The 24,515-nt window shown below is 49.2% G+C and overlaps 6 protein-coding genes across 6 annotated transcripts; 4 read left to right on the forward strand and 2 right to left on the reverse strand.

Annotated features, from left to right (window-relative positions):
• Positions 1-4,169: 4,169 nt before the first annotated feature.
• On the reverse strand, positions 4,170-5,026 carry N7458_005020 (uncharacterized protein; the record flags this gene model as incomplete). Its single annotated transcript, XM_056908402.1, has 3 exons — positions 4,170-4,569; positions 4,671-4,905; positions 4,975-5,026. The coding sequence occupies 3 exons, from the start codon at positions 5,024-5,026 to the stop codon at positions 4,170-4,172; spliced, it is 687 nt and encodes a 228-aa protein (XP_056767020.1).
• A 994-nt stretch (positions 5,027-6,020) lies between these two features.
• On the forward strand, positions 6,021-6,242 carry N7458_005021 (uncharacterized protein; the record flags this gene model as incomplete). The annotated part of the gene is made up of 1 exon (XM_056908403.1): positions 6,021-6,242. The coding sequence occupies one exon, from the start codon at positions 6,021-6,023 to the stop codon at positions 6,240-6,242; it is 222 nt and encodes a 73-aa protein (XP_056767021.1).
• A 5,226-nt stretch (positions 6,243-11,468) lies between these two features.
• On the forward strand, positions 11,469-12,157 carry N7458_005022 (uncharacterized protein; the record flags this gene model as incomplete). The annotated part of the gene is made up of 2 exons (XM_056908404.1): positions 11,469-11,681; positions 11,918-12,157. The coding sequence occupies 2 exons, from the start codon at positions 11,469-11,471 to the stop codon at positions 12,155-12,157; spliced, it is 453 nt and encodes a 150-aa protein (XP_056767022.1).
• A 2,442-nt stretch (positions 12,158-14,599) lies between these two features.
• N7458_005023 (uncharacterized protein) lies at positions 14,600-15,659 on the forward strand (the record flags this gene model as incomplete). The annotated part of the gene is made up of 2 exons (XM_056908405.1): positions 14,600-15,515; positions 15,565-15,659. 2 exons carry the CDS (start codon positions 14,600-14,602, stop codon positions 15,657-15,659), a joined length of 1,011 nt encoding a protein of 336 aa, XP_056767023.1.
• Positions 15,660-15,848: 189 nt separating this feature from the next.
• N7458_005024 (uncharacterized protein) lies at positions 15,849-19,189 on the reverse strand (the record flags this gene model as incomplete). Its single annotated transcript, XM_056908406.1, has 6 exons — positions 15,849-17,255; positions 17,316-17,363; positions 17,435-17,754; positions 17,809-18,190; positions 18,259-18,338; positions 18,703-19,189. 6 exons carry the CDS (start codon positions 19,187-19,189, stop codon positions 15,849-15,851), a joined length of 2,724 nt encoding a protein of 907 aa, XP_056767024.1.
• A 1,790-nt stretch (positions 19,190-20,979) lies between these two features.
• On the forward strand, positions 20,980-23,072 carry N7458_005025 (uncharacterized protein; the record flags this gene model as incomplete). Its single annotated transcript, XM_056908407.1, has 3 exons — positions 20,980-21,027; positions 21,074-21,555; positions 21,791-23,072. 3 exons carry the CDS (start codon positions 20,980-20,982, stop codon positions 23,070-23,072), a joined length of 1,812 nt encoding a protein of 603 aa, XP_056767025.1.
• Between the last annotated feature and the right edge of the window lie 1,443 nt (positions 23,073-24,515).

Below are 24,515 nucleotides of genomic sequence, written 5' to 3' on the forward strand. Positions count from 1 at the left end.
GACGTCCAAGTGGCGGGCATTGGCACCACCAAGACCGGCTATCTTATTCGATTCAAAAATACGGAGTCGGCTGAAGCAGCGCGCAATAACACTGGATGGCTACATAAATTAGGCAACAACACGAAACTGGTCAAACCACGATTCGGTATTGTAGTCCACCGTACCCCTACCGAGGACTTTGACCTGGAAACGGGTGCCACCCAGGCAGCGGAGAAGATCATCAACGATAACGACCTGGCGGAACTCGGTTTCCACATCGACGAACTGGCCTGGATGAAAGCGAAAGATAAGGCCTTGGGGAAGTTCGCATCGTTAGGAATCTGGTTTGACTCCGCAGAGGGAGCAGAACATATGTTACGGAACGGCTTCCTTGTCAACCAACACTATATCCCTCACGTTGAACGACGTGAGATCAAGAAAAAGAGATGTTTTCGGTGCCAACGGTTCGGACACTTGGCATGGACGTGCAAGGAAACGCCTCGATGCGGACACTGTGCAGGACAGCACGAGCGTGAACGATGCCCACCGGGAGTAAGAGCGCGGTGCCTGGATTGTAATGGCGAACATCCGACTGGCGATCGACAGTGTCCAGGACCAGCGACCTCCAACCCCGTCAGATGCTAGAGAGAAACCTCCGCATCCTACAGTTGAACATGATGAAATCTGGACCAAGAATGGAGGCACTGATCAATGATCCTCAAAGTCAAGACCTGGATGTTCTTCTGATCCAGGAGCCCTCCATCACCACGTACCGCACACACGTCAATCACAGCGCCTAGCGACTATATCGGCCTACCGCACAGCTCGATGCTGGTCGGTTTCGCAGCCTGATCTACGTCAACAGACGAATCTCCACCTCCTCACACCGTCAAATACCATGCCACCACCCAGACGTCGCAGCCATCAAGATCTGGACAGCTAACTCTCAAATACTTCTCTTTTCTATCTACATACCGCCAGTACCACTTTTCACCGGCGACGACGCATCGGCGTTGCCAGCCCTCACTGCGATTCAAAGCTCCATCACAGCTGCTACACAAAACGAGCAGCGGTCGACCAGTATCATTGTTTCCGGTGACCTCAATCGACACCATCCGATGTGGGGCGGCAATCACATCGCGCCTAGGTCTATCGAAGATGCTAGCGACCTAATCGACTTTTTCCAGAATCGCAACCTCCAAAGCTGCCTCCCCCGAGGCACGGCAACTTACTGGGCCTTGAACAACCCAGGACAAAACTCAACCATCGATCAGACAGTGACAGACAGCCCGGACCGGCTCGTCAAATGCCATCTATACCACGAGAACTACGGATCTGACCACCGCGCCACCTACTCGGAATGGAATTTGCAGCCTCAGACTAAGCCAAGAACCAAAGCGAGGAAAGCGTACGAGCGGGCGGACTGGTCCAAAATCGGCAAGGAAGTAGCTCGTCGGATTTCTCCTTGGAAAGACATTAAGACCCGGCCAACACTCGACCGAGTGGTGGAGGAGCTCACATCAGCAACGGCCCAGGCGGTCGACCGATTCACGCCCGACATGCGCCCAACGCCATACTCTAAGAGATGGTTTACCCCGGATCTCAAAGTGCAACAAGTTGAAGTCAATCAACTACGCAGGAGGTGGCAGACGAGCTGCGCGGAACTCGGACGAGACCATGCTAACACCACGGCTGCCTTTGAGGCCATGCAACAAAAGCGGCGAGCGTGGACCCGGACCATCCAGAAAACCAAAGCATCACACTGGAGGCAGTTCCTAGACGAGGCGGGTGAAGGAAAACTCTGGAAAGCCGCGACCTACATGAAGCCTCGGGAAACATGGGGTTGTACCCCAACATTGCGAGCTGGCTCTGAGGAGATCATCCAGAACGAAGACAAAGCAAAGGCGTTCCTCGATACGTTCTTCCCCGCAATGAACACACCCGAGCCCAGCCCACCAGCTTCACCACTCCCTGAGCTTCCATGGCACCCAATCACTGAACTTGAGGTTGAGCGATCACTAAGGACAGCGAAAGGGACGACAGCGCCAGGGGAGGACAATCTACCAATGTTGGTCTGGAAAAAACTTTGGGTACATCTGAAGGCCTTTATTGTCCGCATCTTCACGGCATGTGTAGATTTAGGACACCATCCAAAACAATGGCGCAGCGCGAAGATCATTGTGTTACGGAAGCCAGGCAAGCCAGGCAAGCCAGACTACTCGCTTCCCGGCGCCTACCGACCAATCTCACTGCTGAACACACTCGGCAAGCTTCTTGAAGCAGTTAGAGCGCGACGACTGTCCTATCTAGCAGAAAAACACGGCCTGCTGCCGAACAGCCAATTCGGCGGACGCCCAGGCCGAACGACCGAGCAAGCCTTGTTGGTGCTGTCTAATGCGATCGACCAAGTGTGGTACAAACACAAGGTAGTGACTTTAATTTCGTTCGATCTCAAGGGTGCCTTCAACGGGGTGAACTGGGTGAGCCTAGATTACTCTTTACAGGCGAGAGGGGTTCCGAGGGTGGTACGGAAGTGGATTGCAAGCTTCATGAGTGACCGCCACGCCAACATCGGATTTGACGATTTCCGCACCGAGACAGAGCCCCTCGCGCATGCAGGACTGGCCCAAGGGTCTCCACTCTCTCCTATCTTGTTTGCATTCTTCAACGCCGATCTGGTCGACCAACCTGTCGACTCCCACGGAGGTGCGTCGGCATTCATTGACGACTACTTCCGATGGCGAGTAGGCCGCTCGGCCGAGGAAAACCTAGCCACTATGCAGTCCGAAGACATCCCTCGTATCGAGAAATGGGCACGGCGAACCGGATCTAGCTTCGCCGCCGAGAAAACCGAGCTCATCCACCTCACTAGAAAGAGGGGAGAGCACCTGGAAGGGCAACTTACCTTCGATGGAGCCGACGTTAAGCCGTCACCTACAGCAAAACTACTGGGGGTGATATTTGATCAGGAACTCCGCTGGAAGGAAAACGTTCAGCAGGCCATCAAAAATTTCTGCATGTTGATGGCGAATTCAATTAGATTGAATTAGATTGAATTAGCTTTTTAATACGACTTGGTCAAATTGAGCTTTTCTGCCGGCAATATTTTGCATAAAATTATGTTTTGAACAATGGCATCTATCGGCCGCCGCAATACCAGGCAAGACACACCCATTAGTCCTTTAATATCACGCGAGAGGGCACACATCAGACAAGGAATCCAAGATCAATGGGAAAAGGAATGGAAAGAGTCGAAGACCGGCAGTCACCTGCGCCAGATCGACAATACATTGCCAGCCAAGTATACCCGACGTCTCTACGGGTCCCTACCTAGAAACCGGGCTTACTTACTAACGCAATTGCGAACTGGACACTGCTGGCTATCAACATACGCGAAGACCTTCCGTTTCCGCGATAACGACCTATGTGCCTGTGGCGAACGAGAGAGTGTAACCCATGTTCTACTGGATTGTCCGGAGCTAAGAGACCTACGGCGAGAGCTCCGAGGGAAGGTCGGCGAGGCGTTTAACAGCATATCAATCTTGTTGGGGGGACCTGGCGAAAGGGGAAGGGGTAAGATCAACAGTGCTTCACGGGCTAAGACAGTGGAGGCCGTCTTAGACTTCGCCGAAGCATCACAACGGTTTCAAAGCCGAGCATCATAAAGGCAGCATGAAAACAAAGCGGCTATGGAGCCACGAGAGGCCTCGGCGAGGCATCAAATTCGCTTAGGAAGTGGGACACGGCATCTGTACACATAGAGATATAAACAGTTGTAGATCCTGCATATCGTTCGCGAGGGGTCAGGGTAAATGAAATCATCATCATCATCATCGGCAGTAGAGGAGGAGGTCCATATCAATGCGCAAGACGGGCATTATGGCAACGCTCTTGAGGCTGCTTCGTATTAAGGGCACAACGAGGTTGCGCAGCTGCCATTAGAGAGAGGCGCTAATGTTAACACACATGGCAGGCGTTTTACCAATGTTCTTCAGGTCACTTCTTATCAAGGGCATAAGGAGGTCGCACAGCTGCTATTAGAGAGCCTTGCTAATGTTGACACGCGATGCGGGAGATTTGGCCACGATCTTCACCCAGCTTCGTGTTAAGGCCATAAATTGTCTGCTTCTTCCGCAAAATGTGTGCTCCTTAAGCGCTTTCAAGAAGTTGAAAATGTTCATCCTCTCCCTTTAGAGCACTTGGCTCTGGTCCGACCGGGCATGTGGTTCATGATCGATCAAGGAGTAGTACCTCTCGAAGAGCTCTGCTTTTGCATCTGTTCGATTTGGCATATGAGCCCAAGCCCCAGCAAAATGCACGACAAACATCCCCGGCTCCCACTTCTTGTTGTAATGGTCATAACAAGGTATCTCTTCTGGAAATGCATTCATTTTCCACTGTGGAATAAATAGCACCTGCTCCTGCTCATCGTGCTGATTCTCTTCAATTAGCTGCAGCATGCAGTCTTGCTCAGAGGGATTATTGTTCAGACCAGGCAGAGGGTCATATCGGCAGGTTTTGGCCCGAGACAAGAAGGCGAGCACTTGGGAGGTGGAGCGAAGCAGCATGGAGCCAGCGTTTAGTTTGAAGCTATAATGGGACGGGCCGGCAAAGTCAGTCCGAATTTTGAGCACTGCTGTTACAACCTACTGCAAGTTCGAAAGGGAGGGTCAAAAGCCAACTGGACTTACCAATCTGAGGTTAACAGGAAGTTAATCCTATTTGGGTCGGAGACACTTGCTAACGAGCCCTCGATGAGATCCTCCAGCTTAGTGTCTGTATTTGTGATGAGAGTGTCGTAATCAATCCACCAGATCCAGTCATATTTCGCGTGTGCTATAAGCTGCTCCATCATGTCCAGCTTGTGCCAGTATCCATCCCCGAACCAGTCGAATTCCAAATGGTAGCCATGTTTCCCCGCATAGGCTGTGTGTATTCATGCGGTATCAGCAAAGGTGTCAGATCAATGGTGACATGGTCAAGAAAGATACTGACAGATTTTGTTACTTAGTGATTTATGGTCATAAGAGGTTTCAAATGTGCTCATGCATGCGATTGCAATTCTGTGTTTCTGGGAAATTGAAGGCAATGGGTAAAAGTAGAGCGCGAGACAGACTAAAAAGGTCAAGAAACAGACGTCCGACAGCCTAAACCTTATGGATCTTATTGCAAGAGGCATGGTGGTTGGCTCCTGTGGTGTGTAGCCAAAGTCCAACGGCGATGGCAATATGAGGAGGGATTTGGAATAGATAGATAGATTTTTGTAGATGATTAGAATGGCTTTAAAGCGATAGAAATTTTTCTCCCCCGTACACGAGGTCTGTATTTGCTTTGCGTGGTATTTCTTGCGACAAATTCTTGAATGAAAAAGGGCAAATTTTTTGGAATTATCCAATTTTGACCTCTGCACACATCAGTTTACCATATGAATAATGCAGGGGTATCATTACAAGGGATCGGAATTCTCTTGCACTGGGGATTGGAGGGCGGTATTCCCCTTCATTTTTAAATACTCCATTTCATAAGCTGCCGTGACAGGGTTGGCAGCTGTTCCCGCTTGCGGAACAGGATCTACATAACTTACAGTGGCGTTCCATAAGTATTTGGACATGGTACTGTTAGGATTCTCCCATTCCTCTGCGGGTTTAGCGCGCCCCGAGGTAGTCAGCTGGGTTAGGAGTTGGTCGCCCAATAAGAACGCAGTGTGCTTCCCGACTCTCATAGGTTATGGCCCTATGTTGACAATTCGTATGTGCTGAATTGCAATTTTATGAGGGATTACCAGTCTGTCCAATAGATCTAGATCACCCTGTTTTGTACCTCAGTTTTGACGGCAATAACTGAAGGTTTATGCCGCAGTCATAATAACGCGAGGAAGACAGTCTCAGGGGCGTAAGCCCCAACACACAGATATAACCCCTAAGGGTGATGATACAGACCTTAGGGATAAAAGGAATCCATCCACTTCTCCGCGGCGAGGCATGCCTGATACAGACATCAAGGCGATATTAACCCAATTAACTGCTAGTGTTTCGGTCCTTATGCAGAACCAGGCAGAGCACGGTCGCAGACTCGATGCATTATCCCAATTGGCACCTCGAGAGGCCCCTGAACCAGCTTATCCTTCAATGAGTGTGGAGGACCGAAAAGACGATCCCAACCGCCGGATCGACGACTTACAGGCCCCGACCGCAGTCGACCGGGAAGAAGCCTCCATTGAGAGAGAGCTACAGAGGCTACGACGTAGCATCAAAGACCTTTAGGAGCACAAACCAGCAAATCTTGCCATACACAACTTCATTGCGTGGAAGACGAATACTCTCAGTGATGCGTCCTTAATTAACGTTCACAATGTCTCTGCTTATAGCATTCTGATTAAGGGATAACAAACAGCCTTGAAACTTGTTACGGTGTAACAAGTGCGATACTGTACTATATATATTGGTTCCTGGGTCATATCCGCTATCGGCCTATGTGTGCGATCCCCCGCACTGACGTAATTCCCGGCCGTCCCGAACACCCGGCCGTCCCCAACACCTCATCCAAAATCGCGTCTTCCTACCTACATACCAATTTCAACCATTTACCATGCCACTAATTCGCTCTGAATCTTCGCGGAAATTGGCCAATTAAGAGGGCAAGATCTTATCAGCCCTTAATGATCTTCAAGATGGCCGAATTAAATTCGTACGCGCAGCAGCGAAGTTATACGAAAAACCGCTTACTACCCTACACGACCGCGTACACGGCCAATCTTCTCCCGTCGATTCTCGCCCATCAGGCTATAAATTGACCCCATTAAGAGAGGATTCGCTTTGTGATTGGATTATCTCTACGAATTCGCGTGGTGCAGCCCCTAGGCCTAGTACTGTCCGCGAAATGGCCAATATCTTACTAGCTGCGCGCGGTAGCCACCCTCCGCCTACGGTTGGCAAGAATTGGCCATCAAACTTTATAAAACGACGCGAAGAGATTCGATCACGCTTCTCTAGGCGATATGACCACCAGCGCGCACTCGAAGACCCAAAATCGCTACGAGAGTGGTTTACGACCGTACAGCGCGTTATCGACGAGAACGGTATACTAGCGGAGGATATATACAACTTTAATAAGACAGGATTTGCAATAGGAGAGAGACTAAGACACGACAGAGAGGGAGTCGGTAGTATTAGATAGAAAGGTTGAACAGTAGCAGGTCAACGTAGTATCCCCTCGTCCGTCCGGGAAGGACAATTAGCGCATTTCAATTAGCGTATTATATTATCCAATAGGTTATCGGACTAAAATATTCGATGTGTTATTGGATATAGGGGCTCCACTATCTACTAAGTCATCAACGCGTGTTTTTCTACACGCGTAACCCCCTACCAACCTGCCTACCAACCTGCCTACCAACCTGCCTACCAACCTGCCTACCAACCTGCCTACCAACCTGCCTACCAACCTGCCTACCAACCTGCCAATAAATCTGCCATGGCTCCAAAGAAATCTACTAAGGCTACACGGAAGCGCACGCTTGACGAGATTACTGCCGAATTACCTACTAAGGAAGAACTCTCTCGGCAGCTAAAGCCCTTGATCCCTTCCTCCGAACCTCCACGGCTGCACCTACCTACTAGCATTGACCTAGATAGCCCATACGCGATCTTTACACTCTTTATTAGCGAAGAGATTTTCGATCGTATCAGCCAATCTACCAATGCATACGCGCAGCGAAATCTAGCGAAGCTAGCTACCACTGCCACTACTACTACTACTCGCGCGTGGAAGGATACTACAACTGCAGAGATCAAGGTCTTCTTTGGTATTCTTATTTATATGGGTGTTCACCCTGAGCCACGCATTGATCTCTACTGGGCGCAAGATAGACGAGAAGGACCACTACATACTCCTCCGCTTTATATGACCCTTAAGCGCTTTGAACAGATTAAGCGCTATCTTCATATATCTCACCCTGACGAAGATGAGATACGATCGGAGAAGGATAAGAAGCAGTGGTGGTATAAGCTAGACCCTCTGGCTTTCTTCTTCAAAGAGGCTGCTGAAAAGCACTACCAACCAGGTTCTAATATCTCTATCGATGAGACTATGGTTCGCTGCTTTGGCCGTACGAAGCATACTGTCAAGATGCCTAATAAGCCAATTCAACAAGGTTATAAGATCTTTGCCCTCGCAGAACATGGCTATATTTGGACATTTACATGGAGTAGCCGCCTATGGGGGATCGCGGAGATGTTTAAATATGAAGGCCTTAGCCCTACGGCAAGAATGGTGCTTAAGATGGTCAAGAAGCTTCCTGGCCTAGCTAGTTCGATGGCTAATCTTCCTGCTACCCCTATGAGCAATTCGCATACCAATCTTATAGCCAATTCGATGGCTAATCTTCCTGCTACCCCTATAAGCAATTCGCATACCAATCTTATAGCCAATTCAATGGCTAATCTTCCTGCTACCCCTATGAGCAATTCGCATACCAATCTCATGGCCAATTCGATGGCTAATCTTCCTGCTACCCCTATGAGCAATTCGCATACCAACCTCATGGCCAATTCGCCGGCCAATTCGCCGGCCAATTCGCATACCCTAGCACCCTATATTGTCTACTTAGATAACTACTTTACCTCGGTAGCCCTTTTCAAAGAGCTTCGAGATATTCAATGTGGTGCATGTGGTACTACCCGCCCTCAAAATGGGATACCTTCTCAGCTCGTTGAGCTAAAGGATCACATTAAGACGATCCCATGGGGTACACTCTATGCAGCAGAGGCTGAAGGGGTTCTATGTCTTGCTTGGCAGGACAATAATATAGTCCTTCTACTATCTACTATCCACTCGCCACAGATATACACTCCTACTAAGCGGAAGCGGCCATTACCAACCTCTACGAATGCAGCTATCTCGCGTATACCTTTTGGTGATGAGATAACTAAGGAGCTCGAGATTCCTACTGCTATCAATGACTACAATCACTATATGGGTGGTGTGGATATTGCAAATCAGTATAGGGCTTCTTATGAAATTCATCGAAAGTGCGAGCGTGTCTGGTTCCCTCTGCTTTTCTTCTTTATTGATGCTGCAATTATTAATGCTTACCGCATTCAATATATCTTTAAGAAGCAACAGGGGGATAGTGAGCTATCTAGTCAGCTAGATTTTCGGCGAAAGCTCTACCAGCAGCTCTTTGCCTTTGCACCTTCGCCAGTACCAAGGCCAGTACCTGGTATAAACCACCAGCGAATTCAATTCGATAGGCGAAAAGCTTGTGTGTGGTGTCAGTATAAGAGAGAAAAGGGCAAAAGAGGCCAACAGGCCAATCGGTCAAGATCTGGTTGTTTAGAATGCGGCAGTGTAAGCCTATGTGTAAAAGGGCAGTGTTGGGACGAATTTCATAGAATTAGCTAGTCGATTAGGCCTGATTAATTACCATACTGAATTGTGACCGCGATTAGCCAATTAGTACGCGTTATTCATATACGCTAGTATAGCCTAGTAAAATACGCTAATTGTCCTTCCCGGACGGACGAGGGGATAGTCAGGTAGGCCTCAAATCTCTACTTGCGAATATAAAAGTTCTCAAACTTTTCAATTTCACTAGGAAAATAGGCAGTATTTATAACGTGGGGTATATAGCAGAATATCATAGGCAAAGACTAATAAAATCTGAGATAATAATAGGGGTGTATGAGAGTTTTAGGAAACTCGTTGCTTTTTCTATCTGATAACATAGTTTTTATTGGTGACCTCTTGCAGTCAAGATGGGAACAGGAACATGTACAGTTTGGCCGTAACGGGTCACCTGTCGCTGCGGTCTTATGCGTAAACGCATTAGACTGTAGCATCAGAGAAGGCCCGTCCGCGCTCCCATGTAGGGAGGCAATGTGTCTGTATATTGCAATGCTGGTTTCTATATACAGAGGGGGGGGTGGGGGGGACAAAATCGAGTCTTGACTGCGTGAGAGATGACGAGCTACCACCAGAGGCAAGCAACTGACTCTTGCGAGGCAGTTGTAGGAAGAAGGAGCCCTCCGTAATGTCGGTATAGATGTCACGTGAGGCAGCGTGGGCAGCTTGAGGCAACCCCAATAAAACTCCTCCCAATAATGGGGGCGACTGTTGGCACTACCCGAGAATTCTGCTCGCACTACTCGGGGCCTGATTTCTTCCTGATTTCCGCTAAGCCTGTCACACCGATTACTTACGAATTCACCCACCCCCTTCCTTCTTATACATACTGCCGAATTCGAAATCAGATTCCCCTTCTTGCACACGTAGATTATTTTCCAAACCCTAATTCACAGTACGCTAGGCTAAATTGGATTAGCGGCGTTAAGACCCCCTGTCAAGCTGTTTTGTCTTGCATAAACAGTATCAAATGAGTCATCGTATTATACTGTAAAACCCCTTGGAGCCTCTTGGAATCTTCTCTGCAAGCAGGCCAAACAAAGTAGACGTTTCCACAGACTCGTTTCCATCATACTCAATGGCCTCGCCGAGATTTAGAACGTTACTAACCGTGGTAGGATATTTTGATTCTTGATTTTCGTGGATCCTCTCGCTTGTGGTCTTCCTTGGTTGCCGGTGTCTTTTGCAACGCTGGGTGTCTTCAAGCAAACTGTAGTGCCGACCGTTATTGCCTTCCACGTTCAGAGACAGAGATACTCTAAGGGTGGCTGGTATTAGTCGCGATAAAGTTTCTTGTCGAGGCAAGTCAAAACAGTATGGGCAAGTATGCGGCAGAGCGAATGGGATCAAAGATATATGTATTGGTGGTTATCTCTCTAACACAAGAAAAGGGGCACATAAGGGGGTGTGTGTTACGACAGGAATCTAGCCGAATCTGGCTAGTGGCTAGCAGGACTGATGGTCCATGTCCTTGACATTTCTCTTGAAGCTTGTTCCTTTTCTTAAACATTCTTCATCCCTGCGGGCAGCCTGAGTTATGGTAAAGACTAAGGCATACACAGCTCTAGTCCATGAGTGAAGCTATGCCCCTAGAAATCTGCCCTTTGGAATGACTGCGTTCCAAACAATGTAGGGTGTAGAAAGCGTCCCCGAAGCGGCCCGAACACGAGTAGAACCGAATTCCAAGTAACGGCTATGTTGTCTAAATTTACAACCATTCTCAGGACAATCACAACCTTACTCCGAGGAGGCTCTGAGCTGCGCTGGAGGCACGCATGCGCTAACCCTCGGAATTCCTAGAGCTAAATTGTAATTGCTGGCAGTTTCCGCCGGAGCATTAAGTATCGCCAAAGTATTCAACGTATCTGTCGCCCTTCATTCTCAACTTTAACATTGTGGTACACGAGTTCGCAAAGAAGTCTCGCTGGTGTGAAAATGGCCACGTCTGCTTCGCTCTAGATAACCCAAGTGACACAAGCCAAAGGTATAAATAGGCCCTGCCCTTTTCGAGGATCCCGCATCAAGTCAACCGCTAATCAACACCCTCTTTCAAAGCTCTACATTGCATGATTCGAGGCTTTTACAAAATGCTTTCTTCGTTTTTCATTCTTTTTTTCTGTGCTCTTGTCACTGCACTCTCCGCAGGAGACCCTCGAGAGAAGTGGGGCGGGCATGGGGTTGGAGGCGAGATTTCCCACGGGGGTAATAGTATTGGCAATGGGGATGTTGGTGGGATTAACGGCGATGTTGGCATTGGGGGTGGCGGGGGTACTTGCGACCCGGCCACTTGTGACGCCCAGGTAGGACATGGCATAACCGAAGAGGTTATATCAATGGTAACACGCTGACCTATGAAAGTGCAAAAATTTGGGATTCCAATCGGGTACCTGCGGTAACGGTGGTGGAACTGCCAGTTTACTTGGACTTATCCTCGGAGGGACTACGCCGTTAGTCTCTTCTTGATCGTCTTAGGATTTCAAAGCCGTTAGAAGCTGATATGAAACAGAAGCTGCGTTTGTGTACCAACTACAACTAGCTGTACCACTACGGCAACAACCACAACCACCGTCTCCAGTACAACCTGTTCTACTACAACCACCGCGACAGCCACAACCACCGTCTCCAGTACAACCTGTTCTACTACAACCACCGCGACAGCCACAACTACCTCGACAGCCACAACTACCTCGACAGCCACAACTACCACGACAGCCACGACCACAACCACCGCTACTGTTATCCCTACTGCCATCTGCTTCTGCTGTTCCAGCCCTAATCAGCCACCAAGTAATGGACTCCAAGGAAGTTGTGACCCAGCGACATCGAGTACTTGTACAACCCCCGGTAATACCAACCGTTTCTGTTGTAACGGGGTCTCATGTTCCCCCGCCTAGGGTCAATAACTGGTTCAAAGCTAGCATGAGGACTATTCTGAGCTCAGTGAACGCTGAAATAGCTGGAACAAGCAAAGGTGTTGGGTTAACAGTCAAATCATTTTGGCTCCTTGGTAATGTTGCGTGCGACTTAGTTAATTAATCCGCACGGCCGAAGTACTATTGCGAGATCAGTGTGGTAGTACTATAATCAGTGAAAGAGAAAATCAATGATGGGAACTTTATCAGACCATATCTTTATTTTACTATAAAGCTTCACAAGTGTTAGGGCCAGATACTGGACTCGAGATCAGACGGTCGCTTCTCTACGGCGGCGTCTGCGATGCCCGCAGCAACCCTCCCTGCTACAGAAAGCAGTATAACCGCGGGACACGAGGTTAACTGGGCCAGCACGTCGCCTTTTTGGAATCAAGAAGTTTGTCACAGCGCTCTTCATGAACTACAATTTGAGTATCACCCGGAGAGTGTGCAGGAGACGGTCAGGAAATATAATTTTAACCAGTAGGACCCGGCCCAGAGTAGGACATGATCGACGCATTAAGGCCATCGAGGCCTATGCATCGAGTCCCTGCTGCCGGTTGTCTCCTTCATAGATTCGAGGCCTTTGCCGGTTGTTCCCTTCTGCTTGTTGCTGTTCGTGTCGGTTGTTTCCAGGACCAGCCCTTTGGCGGCGGCCTATTTAGGCCTCGTCCTGTTTTCCTTCCTTGTAGTTCCCTAGTTCGACACAATCGAACCGCTTTCCCCTCTTCCTGCTTCCTTGCGCCGGCGACCCAGTCGACATCAGGACATTCACCACGGAACTCGTTAGTGCGTTGCGTTATTGATACTGACTTTACTCTATACTACCCCGCGTAACTAATTTAGATCAAGGCTGCGAAAGGATCTTGAAGTTTACAATTTTCTGTAAACATGAAAACATGGAGCGCGTGATCTAAAATCGAAGTTCATACCATACATATTAAAGTTGTTTGCAATATTTTTAATCGTACGTTCGCTGCATTCAGCCTGCTCGGCTATTTCAGATGTGGTTAGCGACTGGCTCTCTATCATATCACGAATGAAATAGAGCTTCGAATGAGGAAGCCTCGGCGCCAAATTATGTAGTTGGCTTTGTGCGACCTTCCAGCCAGCGAGTGAATGGTTATTAACGCAACAGTCTGGAAGGAGCGGATCTTCTTGGAGGGGCATCGAGGTTGCAACCTCTATGGCGGTACCTGTAAATTACCGTATCTTACGTTATGTAAAAACATAGGCTTATTTCTAGCATCGGAGGGATCTGCAACTAAACTTAATATAGACTAGCGTGCTTCAGGGTAGGGCTGGAAAAACAATCTGAGAGTATAAGCCGGGGAATCTGATTTCGAATTCGGCAGTATGTCCCTTTGCCTACAGGTTTCCCAATGAGACTACTCTTCCAGGCAACTCTTGCCGACAGAGTCTATCACAGTCGCAAATCGATAGTCTACGCTTGGTCAGCCAGCGTGGATACATGTAGGCTCGATTGTTCTTCACCTGTCCAAAGCTCCACTTTGTTCATTGATTCAGCAAATTGTCCAAAGACGGTTTTCACCCTCCGATCCGCCTCTTTCCTTGCCAGTGTCCCTTTTCAACCTGATCACGCAAATATCGGGCTTGCTGGAAAGCCTTGGTGAGCTCCTGGCGAGCTCGTATGGCACTTTTGGCGGAGTTCCAGCCCGCGGTCTTTACCACCGCTTTGGAAAATCGCCAGTCCTCTCTTAGCTTCCTTAAGATGGACCAGGACTCAAAGGTCGACCAAAATTCAAGTGCGCTTACCCAGTCTGTGATAATTTAGATGAGAATGCAATTGATGGGGACAGCACCGACGAACCGTGTCTGGTGTAAGGAGGTGGGTCGATGAGACATTCAGCAGCGTGAGACATGACGCTTCCTATTAAGTCTTCGTGCAAGTCACCTCACGGCTTAGTCGACAGAGGAACGGATTAGACTTTGTGGTTTTCGCGGTGATTATGAGAATTAGCGCTTCACTACGCTTAGAGAACAGGTGGAGGGGCAAAGATTTATTAAAACTTGGGTCAAGTCATACATCTATAGAAGCTTTAGTCTTGCACGTGCCCCGTTGCTTCTTGACGGCTGAACTTGGCCCTTCTCTTTCACTGTTTGATCGGTCTCTATACATAGGAGAGTTTTGTGAGGATCCGAGGATTAATAAGAGCAATATCGTGAGCATTTTAAATCTACGATTTTGCCATTCTGACCGACATTGCCTCTCCGTCGCCGAGAATCCAAGTCCATCTATAACAGCGAAAGGTCTTATCGAAAGCACCTTTCGGTAATTTCATCCTATGGTTTCCGTACCGATTTCCTCCCCTCGGGTGCTAGCCTTAACTAGTGTATCAACTTCATACCGCGGGCTAGCCTCTGAGAAGGCATCACAGACACTGCAAGCGAACTTCGCACAGCTCTCATACATTCGTCCAAGCTCCAGACTTGTATCCGATGAGGTAACTCCTATTAAGGCTCATACGAGTTGCTCCAAAAGTCTTCCCCCGAAACTGCAGCTGATCCAAGCCAAGATATTTGCGAACACGCGTGAGAGCGAAGGGATGCCTGCGAACAATCCTTTGGGCAATGGGTCCAACATAACTCCACCAACGGCATCAGTGGAAAGTCTGGCAAGCACAACAGAGTCCAACGACACCCTGAACCAGCCATCCCCTGAGACAAGCCACTCAGATCCAAGTCTTCTTGGCGCAACGCCTTCTACCGATTCTCCCACTCAAAGCCTAATAACAGTCAATATGTATTCAAGTTCCACCAGCAATCTGGAATCTCTGGGTTCTCTACATAACAGCCTTACTGTTTTAACAACCTCTTCTAAGCAAGTCGACCTCGGTATCGAACGTTTTGCATCGGTAACTACAGGAAGCAACAAGTCTCCGAGTGACGACAGTAATGACGACTTGGGACAAACTGAAATTACTCAAGCTTCTCTCATCCGCACGTCTGACGAGGGCCGTGTGCAGCTTGGCCACTTCTCTCATACGCAGATGGAAAGTCAGAATGCCTCGCAAGGGGAAACAACGCAGGGATCCTATGGCCCGCAATTATCTCCGACACGTGTTGACATCAGCCCCCATCCATCTTCAACAACAACAACAACAGATATTGTTTTCTCGAACCCAACCAATAGTTCTACGGTGGATGGGAGCGGGGTATCGCGACAGCCCTCGAAGCAAAGCCTTAGTGCCATTTTTGGCAGTATTCTAGGAGCAAGCATCTTTGCTGGTTGCATTGTGATTTTGCACAGGCTATGTTATCAAAATTTCCGAAACACGAGTGTCCAAAGGCATCCCATACATAGCGCATGTCAAGGCGACCAAGAAAGCAAACGTACAGAACTAATCTATCCTGAAATATCACGTTTCTCCAAGGATTCTTAACGCGTCTCGTCACATTCTACCACTAACTTGTATACATCACAGTATCAGAATACAAATTTACAAGTGCCTAGCACTAGACAAATAGTCACAGAGACCCCATGCCGACTATGAACCACGGATCGTAGTACCGATGAAAGTGTGTTCCTTCTTCTCAAAATCCGGTGTAAGCAAAAGCCCCTGCTCGAGCATTCAGGACAAGGTCGATCGCTGTCTGAACCAAGGTTCTCACTATGTCGGCCAATTCCTCCCTGCTATTTGTTTGCCCAGCCATTATATGCCCAGGTGAATGGACGGGATGAATTGGACATCCTTGGCAATAAACGGCGCGCAACGTCGAGAAGGGAAAGTTAATGTAAAGAGGGTAGCATTCCATATAAGGGATTGTTCTATATTCTTGGCGCGACAGATGTCCCTCCTCATCCGGTGAAAAGTAGAAATGAAACTCATATTCGTTCAGTTGTTCGAAAAATGCGTTAAGGCCGTCTCGATTGTTCGGAAGCAAAATAACCCGCTCGGTCCGGAAGATTGCGATCTCGAATCTGAAGTGCGTGATCTGAACAGAATAGGACTGCTCTGAATGAGAGACGGGACTAACCAAGTTCGGATTGGAACTCGGCTGCAGAGGGTCAAAGTCGGCTGGAGTCCGTCTAGGTGCGCGGACGGGAGACGGATGCTCAATTTCGCGGGAATCAGGTCCTTGGTCGAACGATTCCGATCCCGCAGTCACACCACCGTCATATACCTGTCCAGATCGGCTGGCATCCTGACTGGAAGTCTCCTGTGGGAGTAGATATCCAAAAAAGGCACAAAATACGGACTGTCGCACTAACACCGCACTAACACGTGTTGCGGCAGTTGGACGTGAGATAGACTCAAAAGAGAGCGCATAACGGTCGGCCTCGATAGAGTCGGTGAAAGGCTTACCACATCGCCGTTCTAGATCTATATCTTTGTCCTGCTCTGGTGGGAAATCGGACGGCACTGGTAACGGGATCTCGAGTGTGGCCGTCTCCAGATCGTCCGACACAGGAGGATGAATCCCATAGGAACGGGCTAGCCCGAAGAAGAGGAGCCGGAGGGACGGGGCCATCTCTGTGGGGTGTATTTCATGGAGACCGAATTCTTGTGCGCGTTCAATATCCTCCATTTTTCGAGGCACGCGGCGATGATGATCCTTTTGCGTCGTCATCTCGAAAGCAAACTGGAGGCGGAAGCGCCAAAGATCCCAGAGCCCAAACTGGAACCGACCCCCAGGAATTCTTGGCAGATCGGACGTAGACCCACCCGAGTCTACAATGAATTGTTCTTCCAAAGCTTCGTCGATCGACCGCGCCCCCGTCAAGGGGCTGCGGCAGAGTTGGCGCATTACGCTCTGTCCAACATCGAGAAAGAGAATATCTTGGAAGAAGGTCTTCAGCGTCGGGATGGGGAGCTGAATCTGCTCTATTCTGTGCCAGATTGCGTCGCGTTCCCGTTGGCAATCGATGTATCTGAAGAGTCTATTTTGCTTCCGGCGGAGAAAGCTCAAGTCCCACTCAGAGACCCCGGGTGCTCGGGACTGCAATAGGCGAACTGTCACCGCGTCGATTTAGGAAAGAAGGTCCGCCCGTCCTCCTACCATGTTGTAAAACACGCGTCGAATATATTCCAGGTAGCAAATCACTGGCTACGCACACTTCTTAGATCAGTACCTTTTCACAGACGACATAGGATTCAGGGGGAGACAAATAGCGTCACCTCGCTACATCTCATGGCTCTCAGCTTGTGCAAAACGCCAATGCTCATATCCGCCCAAAGACCCTTGACGGGGAGGAGTGCATTGAACGCGTCCGCCAGGGGTTGAGGAAGCGCACGGAGGTAGTCGGCTTTTCGGCTGCCAGGCTCGCTCCGTAAAACCGCCCACCAGAAGTTCTCGGCGATTGGATTCTGACGCCCGCCCGTCGCGCCTTGATAGACACGAATACTTTGGTAGATGCGCCCATCGGAAGGAAACCGTTCTTTGTGGAAATTTTCTCGAAGCGTGCGAATAAGCTCCTCGTCGAGTGATTCAGGGTGACCTTAATCTGTGTCAGCAGCCACGTCCAGTTGGGGTTACGTTGCGGTCAACGGACCTGAGGCAGTCACATACACATCCACTATCCACCACGGATTTTCTTCTCCTAGCTCCCGAAATCTCGCGCGGGCGGCCGTGATGAGACTCTCTTGATCCAGAGCTAGCAGGGTATAGTCTGGGCTTTTACGTAGTTGGCGAAGGCGAAGCGACCGGGCCGGACCCAACGTTGAGGGCTGCAGCCAGACTCGTCTAGCATCCCAGTCCGCCACGTCGATCACAACGGGCACATGGAACGCATTGCTCAGGCGGTAACATCCTTGCGATCTCAAAGTCCGTTTTAGACGCACCACATTCTGCTGATCATCAATCAGTCGGCTCGCATCACACTCAATGGACAGATCGGACAGCTGGACAAGCGCGACGCACTTGAAACAGGACTCCTGATACGTAAAGAGCTTGTACTCATCGCTCTCAATCTCGCGTTGTTTTCTTGATGCGATAGTTGTACCTCGAGGTTGTTGACGTCTGTGCCTCCTGGTCCCTCGAGGCATTCTAACTTGGCTCCCGTGCTACGCCTTGAAGTTAAAGCTACATCGAGTCGTATGTGTGGGCTTTCCAGGCGATTTAATAAAAACAGCGATCCTCGGGCATTGTGCTATTATCGGCGTGCAGAAACTAGAGCCGTTTAAAGGTAGAACAGCCGTCATTGACCATTCCATCCCAGCTTCGGGAATTACAACCTCAACAAACATATGTCAACAAGTGTGCTTTATGTGCCGCCGTAGTGAATGGCTAGCCAATTTACACTCTGTCTGCGCCGTCATTGCCCAAACTGCACTCGGAGTGGCAATACGCTGCTGCTAAGCAAAAATCGGCGCCAATGGTTCAAAATACCCCTCCAGATTTGTACCATACATAATTCATGCTGCATAGATATCCGATTTCCACGTACGTGACCATGTCGCAGGAAGCTCGTAGACAACCAGAGGGCCGTCGGTCTGAGCCTGAACCTCAGCACACTTGGTCCGCATTCGCGAACAGATGCCAGCGGCCGGGTATAACACCGGGTTTTGCCTGTGTTCCCGATGATAGGCTCGAGATCGGCGGCCGTGGCAGCGGATACAACGCAAAACTTCGGCTGTCTGTGGGACCGGGTTGGACAGTGTGTTCTGGTCACGGCCTTCTCTCTCGGAATCTTCGTGGGGCATCGGCACATAACGCGATTTCTTTGTATCTGGTAGAACTCGTTTCAGAAGATCAATCCCCATGTTCTCTCTGGGGGGCGCATACCGGGCGCGAAGCCACAATCTCGTTCCAGAAAGCCAATTCATAGCTATTCCATTATTCCAAAAATTCTGATGGGCAGATGGCCATTTGTACTTGACAATAACTTCAATTGTGTCTGGAATGTTTGCCTTTCCCCAGCAGGAGTCCGACATTTGAAGGCTAAGGGGATTGAAAACAAAAGGCTAGGGCTTCACCTTGCGTTGAGCTTAGCCGGCGAACAGTGGATGGTTCCAGCCGAGGGATGATAGAGATAGTGTAATTGAACCCACATAGCAAATGTTATTCAAACATGCTGTCAGTGAATACTGTACCAGAGAATGCCAAATATCCTGAAAAATTTGTCTGGACGGGAATAGGAGGCGAGGATGCACAAGCCAGCGTACTGCAGGTGTGTGAACAACCTGTTTAAACATCAGGAGCCAGTATCCGTGCGCTCTAATTTGTACAAGTGAGGGAATCCATAAGGAACAATAAAGAACAAGAAAAACGTGCTAAGTCCTTGGGTAACGAGAGCGGGATCCTCCTCTATGATATTGTCTATTATTGAGAAAGGATTGGGGAAGTTGTGATACTGTATACTGCTCCATTGATGGCAGGCTACATACATGTCATAGCGACAAGTCAAAGTTGATTTGTGTTCTAGAAATTACTGATGATGTTGTGGACAAAAAACTCTGGATCAAGGAGAGAAGTCTCTGAAAAATTCCCTTCCATGTGCTCGATTCCAGCTCCCTGCTGCCACGGCCATATCGCTAATTGCAGCACAAACTGATCGAAATTTGTGCCATGATGCCCGTGTGAAACCCAGTGTAATAGAACATCGTAAACACGGAGCTGAAAATTGCTTAACGAGTCGGCGCACCATTCACTTGGTGAAATTCTGAATGGGAGATCGACTACTGTCTGACCCGAAAGCCGACTTGTGATAGACAGTCTTGTGTTGAGCCAACTCACTTTGCCGGGCAGTGTGGAGTGAAGGAAAGCAAACACATCCTCACTGCAGGTAAGCGAGGAAAATAGATCGGGTCCCCTCCATTCGACAAAGCAACAATCCTCACAACTAGGGAAGAGAAGACAATGTATAGTCAGTGGGAAGCTGGTTGGCCCGTAATAAATTGGTGATGGCTGAAACGGTAGCCATGGTAGTGATCGGTCTTGCTCCTCGCAAACATCCCAAGCATCCACAATGTGAGAGGGAATGAGGATCTCTGGAAGACCTAAAAAGAGATCTTGAGGCTTGATTTGTGCTGCTCTCTCAAAGTTAAGCAATCCTGGATCATTCCCTGCGATGGGTTAGTTGATTATTGTTGGTACTGTATCATGAACGTTTTTACCCACGATTCTGCATGTTCCTCGACAAGAAGATGTCTGCTAGAGACGAGGAACGGATGTATAGTGCCAGGCTTGGCTGATCTTCCAGAGTTCGTAGAGCCATTCCTTTATTTTACAGCCTCACAGGGTGGATTCAAATAACCTTGGTAGGCTTTCACAGTCCTGAAGGGATGATATTGTTGGTTGGAGTGTCCATCGCCATGGCCATGACTCTCTATTCCACATATACTGGATGGGTCATTTTTTTCGTCCATTTACACGAATAGGCTCCAAAACGATGTGCAGTCAACCGATATATACAACCAGAATTCAACCGGTGATCATAGTTACACCTGCCGAGTAAGTCTGAACTTCATTTCAATACCCTTATCCGAGTCCTCAAGGGCGTTCGAATTTCCTGGCATCTTCAATCCAGCTCGCTATTTAGTCGTGTTTGTTTCAACATGTTCTGTGCCAGTCGTATTTTTATGCTTATTCTGTCCGTTGACAAAAGCTCCGTCCTCTTCTCCAACACCCATTTTGCTTACCCGCAATTGACTTGTTGGGGTGCGTAGTACAAATTAGTCGGGGCTCCCTTTCGGTGAAAGAGAAACAGCGGATCGCAGAAAACATGCTTGAGGATCTCCCGAACGAGCTCCTGGAAAATATTGCGGAGTGGGTGCGTATATTCTTGCGAAACTTAAGGACTTTCCTGATACCCTTAGTTACCACCGCTTGCTCTTCGATCCCTGAGCCACGCCTCCTCGAAGCTCTACCATGCTCTGCTCCCTCGGATTTACCGTGTGGTCGTGTTTCGTGCTGCGAGTAAATGGGCCTTAAATGTGCTTAACATCGATGATTTCTTCATCCAACACTCCCAAAGCGCCAGCCACCTTCTACACACCCGCCACTTGAAAATTGACGCCCCGATCGATCTTACTCGGTTCAATCGCTGTGCGGCATTCAACATCTTTCGGGCGGTCGGATTGGCCGCTGATCCTTTCTCGAGCATTGGGACTTCCGACGACGCTAGGGCCCATCAGCAGTTCTTGGAGGACATTGGCGATCAACTTCACTTGGTCTTCGCACATCTCAGTCCTAGTCTCCTTCGATCATTCACGTGCGTATCAGGTCATCCCACAACATGGATCCCAATCGCCGTGCTAATTGGCCACCAGGTGGCGCTTGGGCACATGCCTTCCGGCGGGTGTGTTGGATAGAGAGGGATATCTAATCCAACATCAGGAAACTCTCGTCCATCTTTCGTTGGTCACAGACGGCTCCTGCCCCCATGCCGCGGGCCATCTAGGTGGTCTGTACCGACTGTCTTCCCTACAGGCCATCGAATAGGAAGGTATCCAGCATTCGACTGAGATCGGGCTACTGCAAAAATGCATCCGCCAAAACCAAAGGCGCTTAAGAACACTTTCGATTGGATTCAGCGCATCAGCTGGCAGACCAGATTTCTCCCGTCAAGTGCTTGGGCTGCAAGGGTGCACTGTCGCGACCACAACACGCGCCTCGGGCCCTGCTCCGGCATTTTTGCCCTCTCTTACGTACCTGACACTCTCCAAGGCATATCTCCAGAAAAGCCCGCAACCGACCGCTTTGTCGATTTTTGCTGGCTTGAGATCCTTGAAGTTGCGTGACTGTATAAACTCCTGCGAGTTTTTGGACGCACTGTCGTGCTTGCAGAATAAGCTTCAGTTGCGGCTATTTGAGCTCTGTTGCGATAATCTGGCGCTTGACCCCAACAAGGCAAATTTGGGTCCGGTTGTTGCTTTCTTACTTTCCCTCCAAGGCTTGCAGCATCTCTATTTGAAACTTGCCAACTTTGCACATACCCACCAAATCGAACCCGTGATTCGGCATCACAGCCGGACCCTAGACGCCCTTGTGTATCACGAGAAACAACTCGCTCCGATAGATAATGAGAGACTGTGGTGGGATACTCGAGACTTCTGTCCGTCATGGATAGTCGATCGGGCCGAGTTGAGGCATCTCAATCGACTCTCTGCCTTAGCGCTGTGTACCAACACATCTTCTGTGGTCAGTTACTCGCGTGAGAGAACGGTAACCAAAAGAGAGAGGCTGCTGATCCTTTTAGCACAGCGAGCGGGCCTTGAGCCGGGTGCGAAAGCTTCTCATCTTCAGGTGCTTCATTTTCGAGTCACAGGCGTAGACCATCTCCATCGAGACATTCAATCGGAAGTCGTCTCGCAGATTCGGACAGCAGAGGACCGAGACGAGGGATGTCCGTGCGGTTGTTGGGGCGGGCAGACAAGACGGATCTCCCTCTCCGACCGGGATTTTGACTTTGCGAGTCTCTGGGAAGAACAATCTATCGAGTCCCCGCGAACTGGGCTATCGGACGGGTCAGGTGGGTCACAGGCCAGCACCGAATCAGCTGAGATCAAAGAAGTCCTGGACTTTGCGGACTGGGCGTTCGGGCCGAATGGGTTACCCAGGCTAGAGGTTCTAGCGTTCGGAGACTTTTCTTACGAGGAGCGATATCAGAAGCAGCGGTTTCTGGCGCGTCGGAAACGCTCGGTGCGATTACGATTGCCTGGTCAACGTCCCGAGACCCGTAAACACTACGGCTGGATTTTTTGCATTGGCGATATGAACGATCCATCTCTTTGGAGCGACGTTGGTTTGGACGGTAGCAAATTTCTTTCAGCCTGCCCCGATGGTGGTCTAATGGAGTCGCCCGATGAGTGGTGATCAGTGTCGGACAGCTGAGGGAGGGCTCCTGGGGCTTCCCAATGTGCCGTTGACATCACAGTGTCTGTCTGACCCTGACTCCGACAGTCCCCGATTTGGGCTGTTTTCTGCCGTAGTATTGAGTACTTCCAATAGACTCGTTGCTGCTGTACGGTGCCAGTCGCCAGTAATTTGGTTATCGTCTATAGTGATCAGTCATATTCCTGGTACACCACCGAAGCATCCTCCGGGGCAAGTTTTTGCTTGTAGGTAGGCACAGTTGGAAATCAAGTAACTACATGGCCTTGTTTTGTTCTTCAATTTGATTATTACTATCGTTTTAAGAAATAACAGTTGTCGGCATACTGCTTAGCGTTGTGAGCTACATGGTGTTGCAGTGCTCCGGATATATATTTAGCAGCCTGCGTTCGGGGAGTCGATATTTACTCGCAGGGTATTCAGTTCTGATAGGACCTCTAACCCAAATTCGCAGGCGTGGCCCCATATACCCGAGAAATGGGTACGCTTTTGAGTGCATTGAGGGACTACGGTGGACTGCACCAGTTTGCAGGCAATGGAGCCAGTGAACCCCAGTTGAACCCCAGTTGAACCACTGACACGTGACCCGTTTAACCACCTTTCCGGAATAAGCGTCTTGAGACCTCGCTCTAGCTTCCTACCAAAGCTTACCGAAGACAAGAAAGCCTAAATCTTGTATTTTATGACTGAAATCCCGCGTTTTACCTAAATTAATGAATAACATGCCGCAAAGTGGCTCCAGCGGGCACATCAGTATCGTTTGTTTACCCCAGTTGATCACGCCCTCGTGTACTGGTCTGATAAATGGACATATATTCGCCCACGGGATCAGCCAAAAAAATCGGATGGCGAATTCCAGGGACTAGTTACCATATCACGTTGACCAAGAGGAAACAGCAGAGGGATGGGAATGAAGTGAAGGGAACGTGGAAAAGGGCGAGGGCAACGGGGGGCAACTGCCCGAGAGGCAAGGACATGGTGTCTGCTTCCGCATCGCGAAATATGTCGCTTGATTAAAAAGTATAAAGGAACATTTTCTGGCAGGGCTTCACCTCTCTGGGTGAAGAACATTTAGGTGGGCGAACTACCGCCCTCCAAACCCGCCTGAATGGGCAGCACCGAACGCCATCGTTTGGCTTTTGTTTGTTGATCTTTTTTACGTCAAGCTATATATAGCACGTAGAGAATTATAAATTGTACATCCATCCCAGGTCCCAAAATAGCGTCGGACTCATAGTCAGCTCTGGAATAATTGATGCGTTTGGGTCGAGTTGTTTTGATTTGAAGATTGTTATAGTGAAAGGGTATGGAGTCGCTCTGAGCGGCCACTAAGGAGTAAACTTTAAATTCGGGACTGGTTGCCGAAGTATTTAAGCCTGCCTTGGACCTACTTTTCCCTCGTTCAATACCCCCCAATTGATCGAA

Source organism: Penicillium daleae (genome assembly GCF_028827525.1).
Source record: "Penicillium daleae strain IBT 16125 chromosome Unknown utg000005l_segment0_segment0, whole genome shotgun sequence".
Lineage (NCBI taxonomy): Eukaryota > Fungi > Ascomycota > Eurotiomycetes > Eurotiales > Aspergillaceae > Penicillium > Penicillium daleae.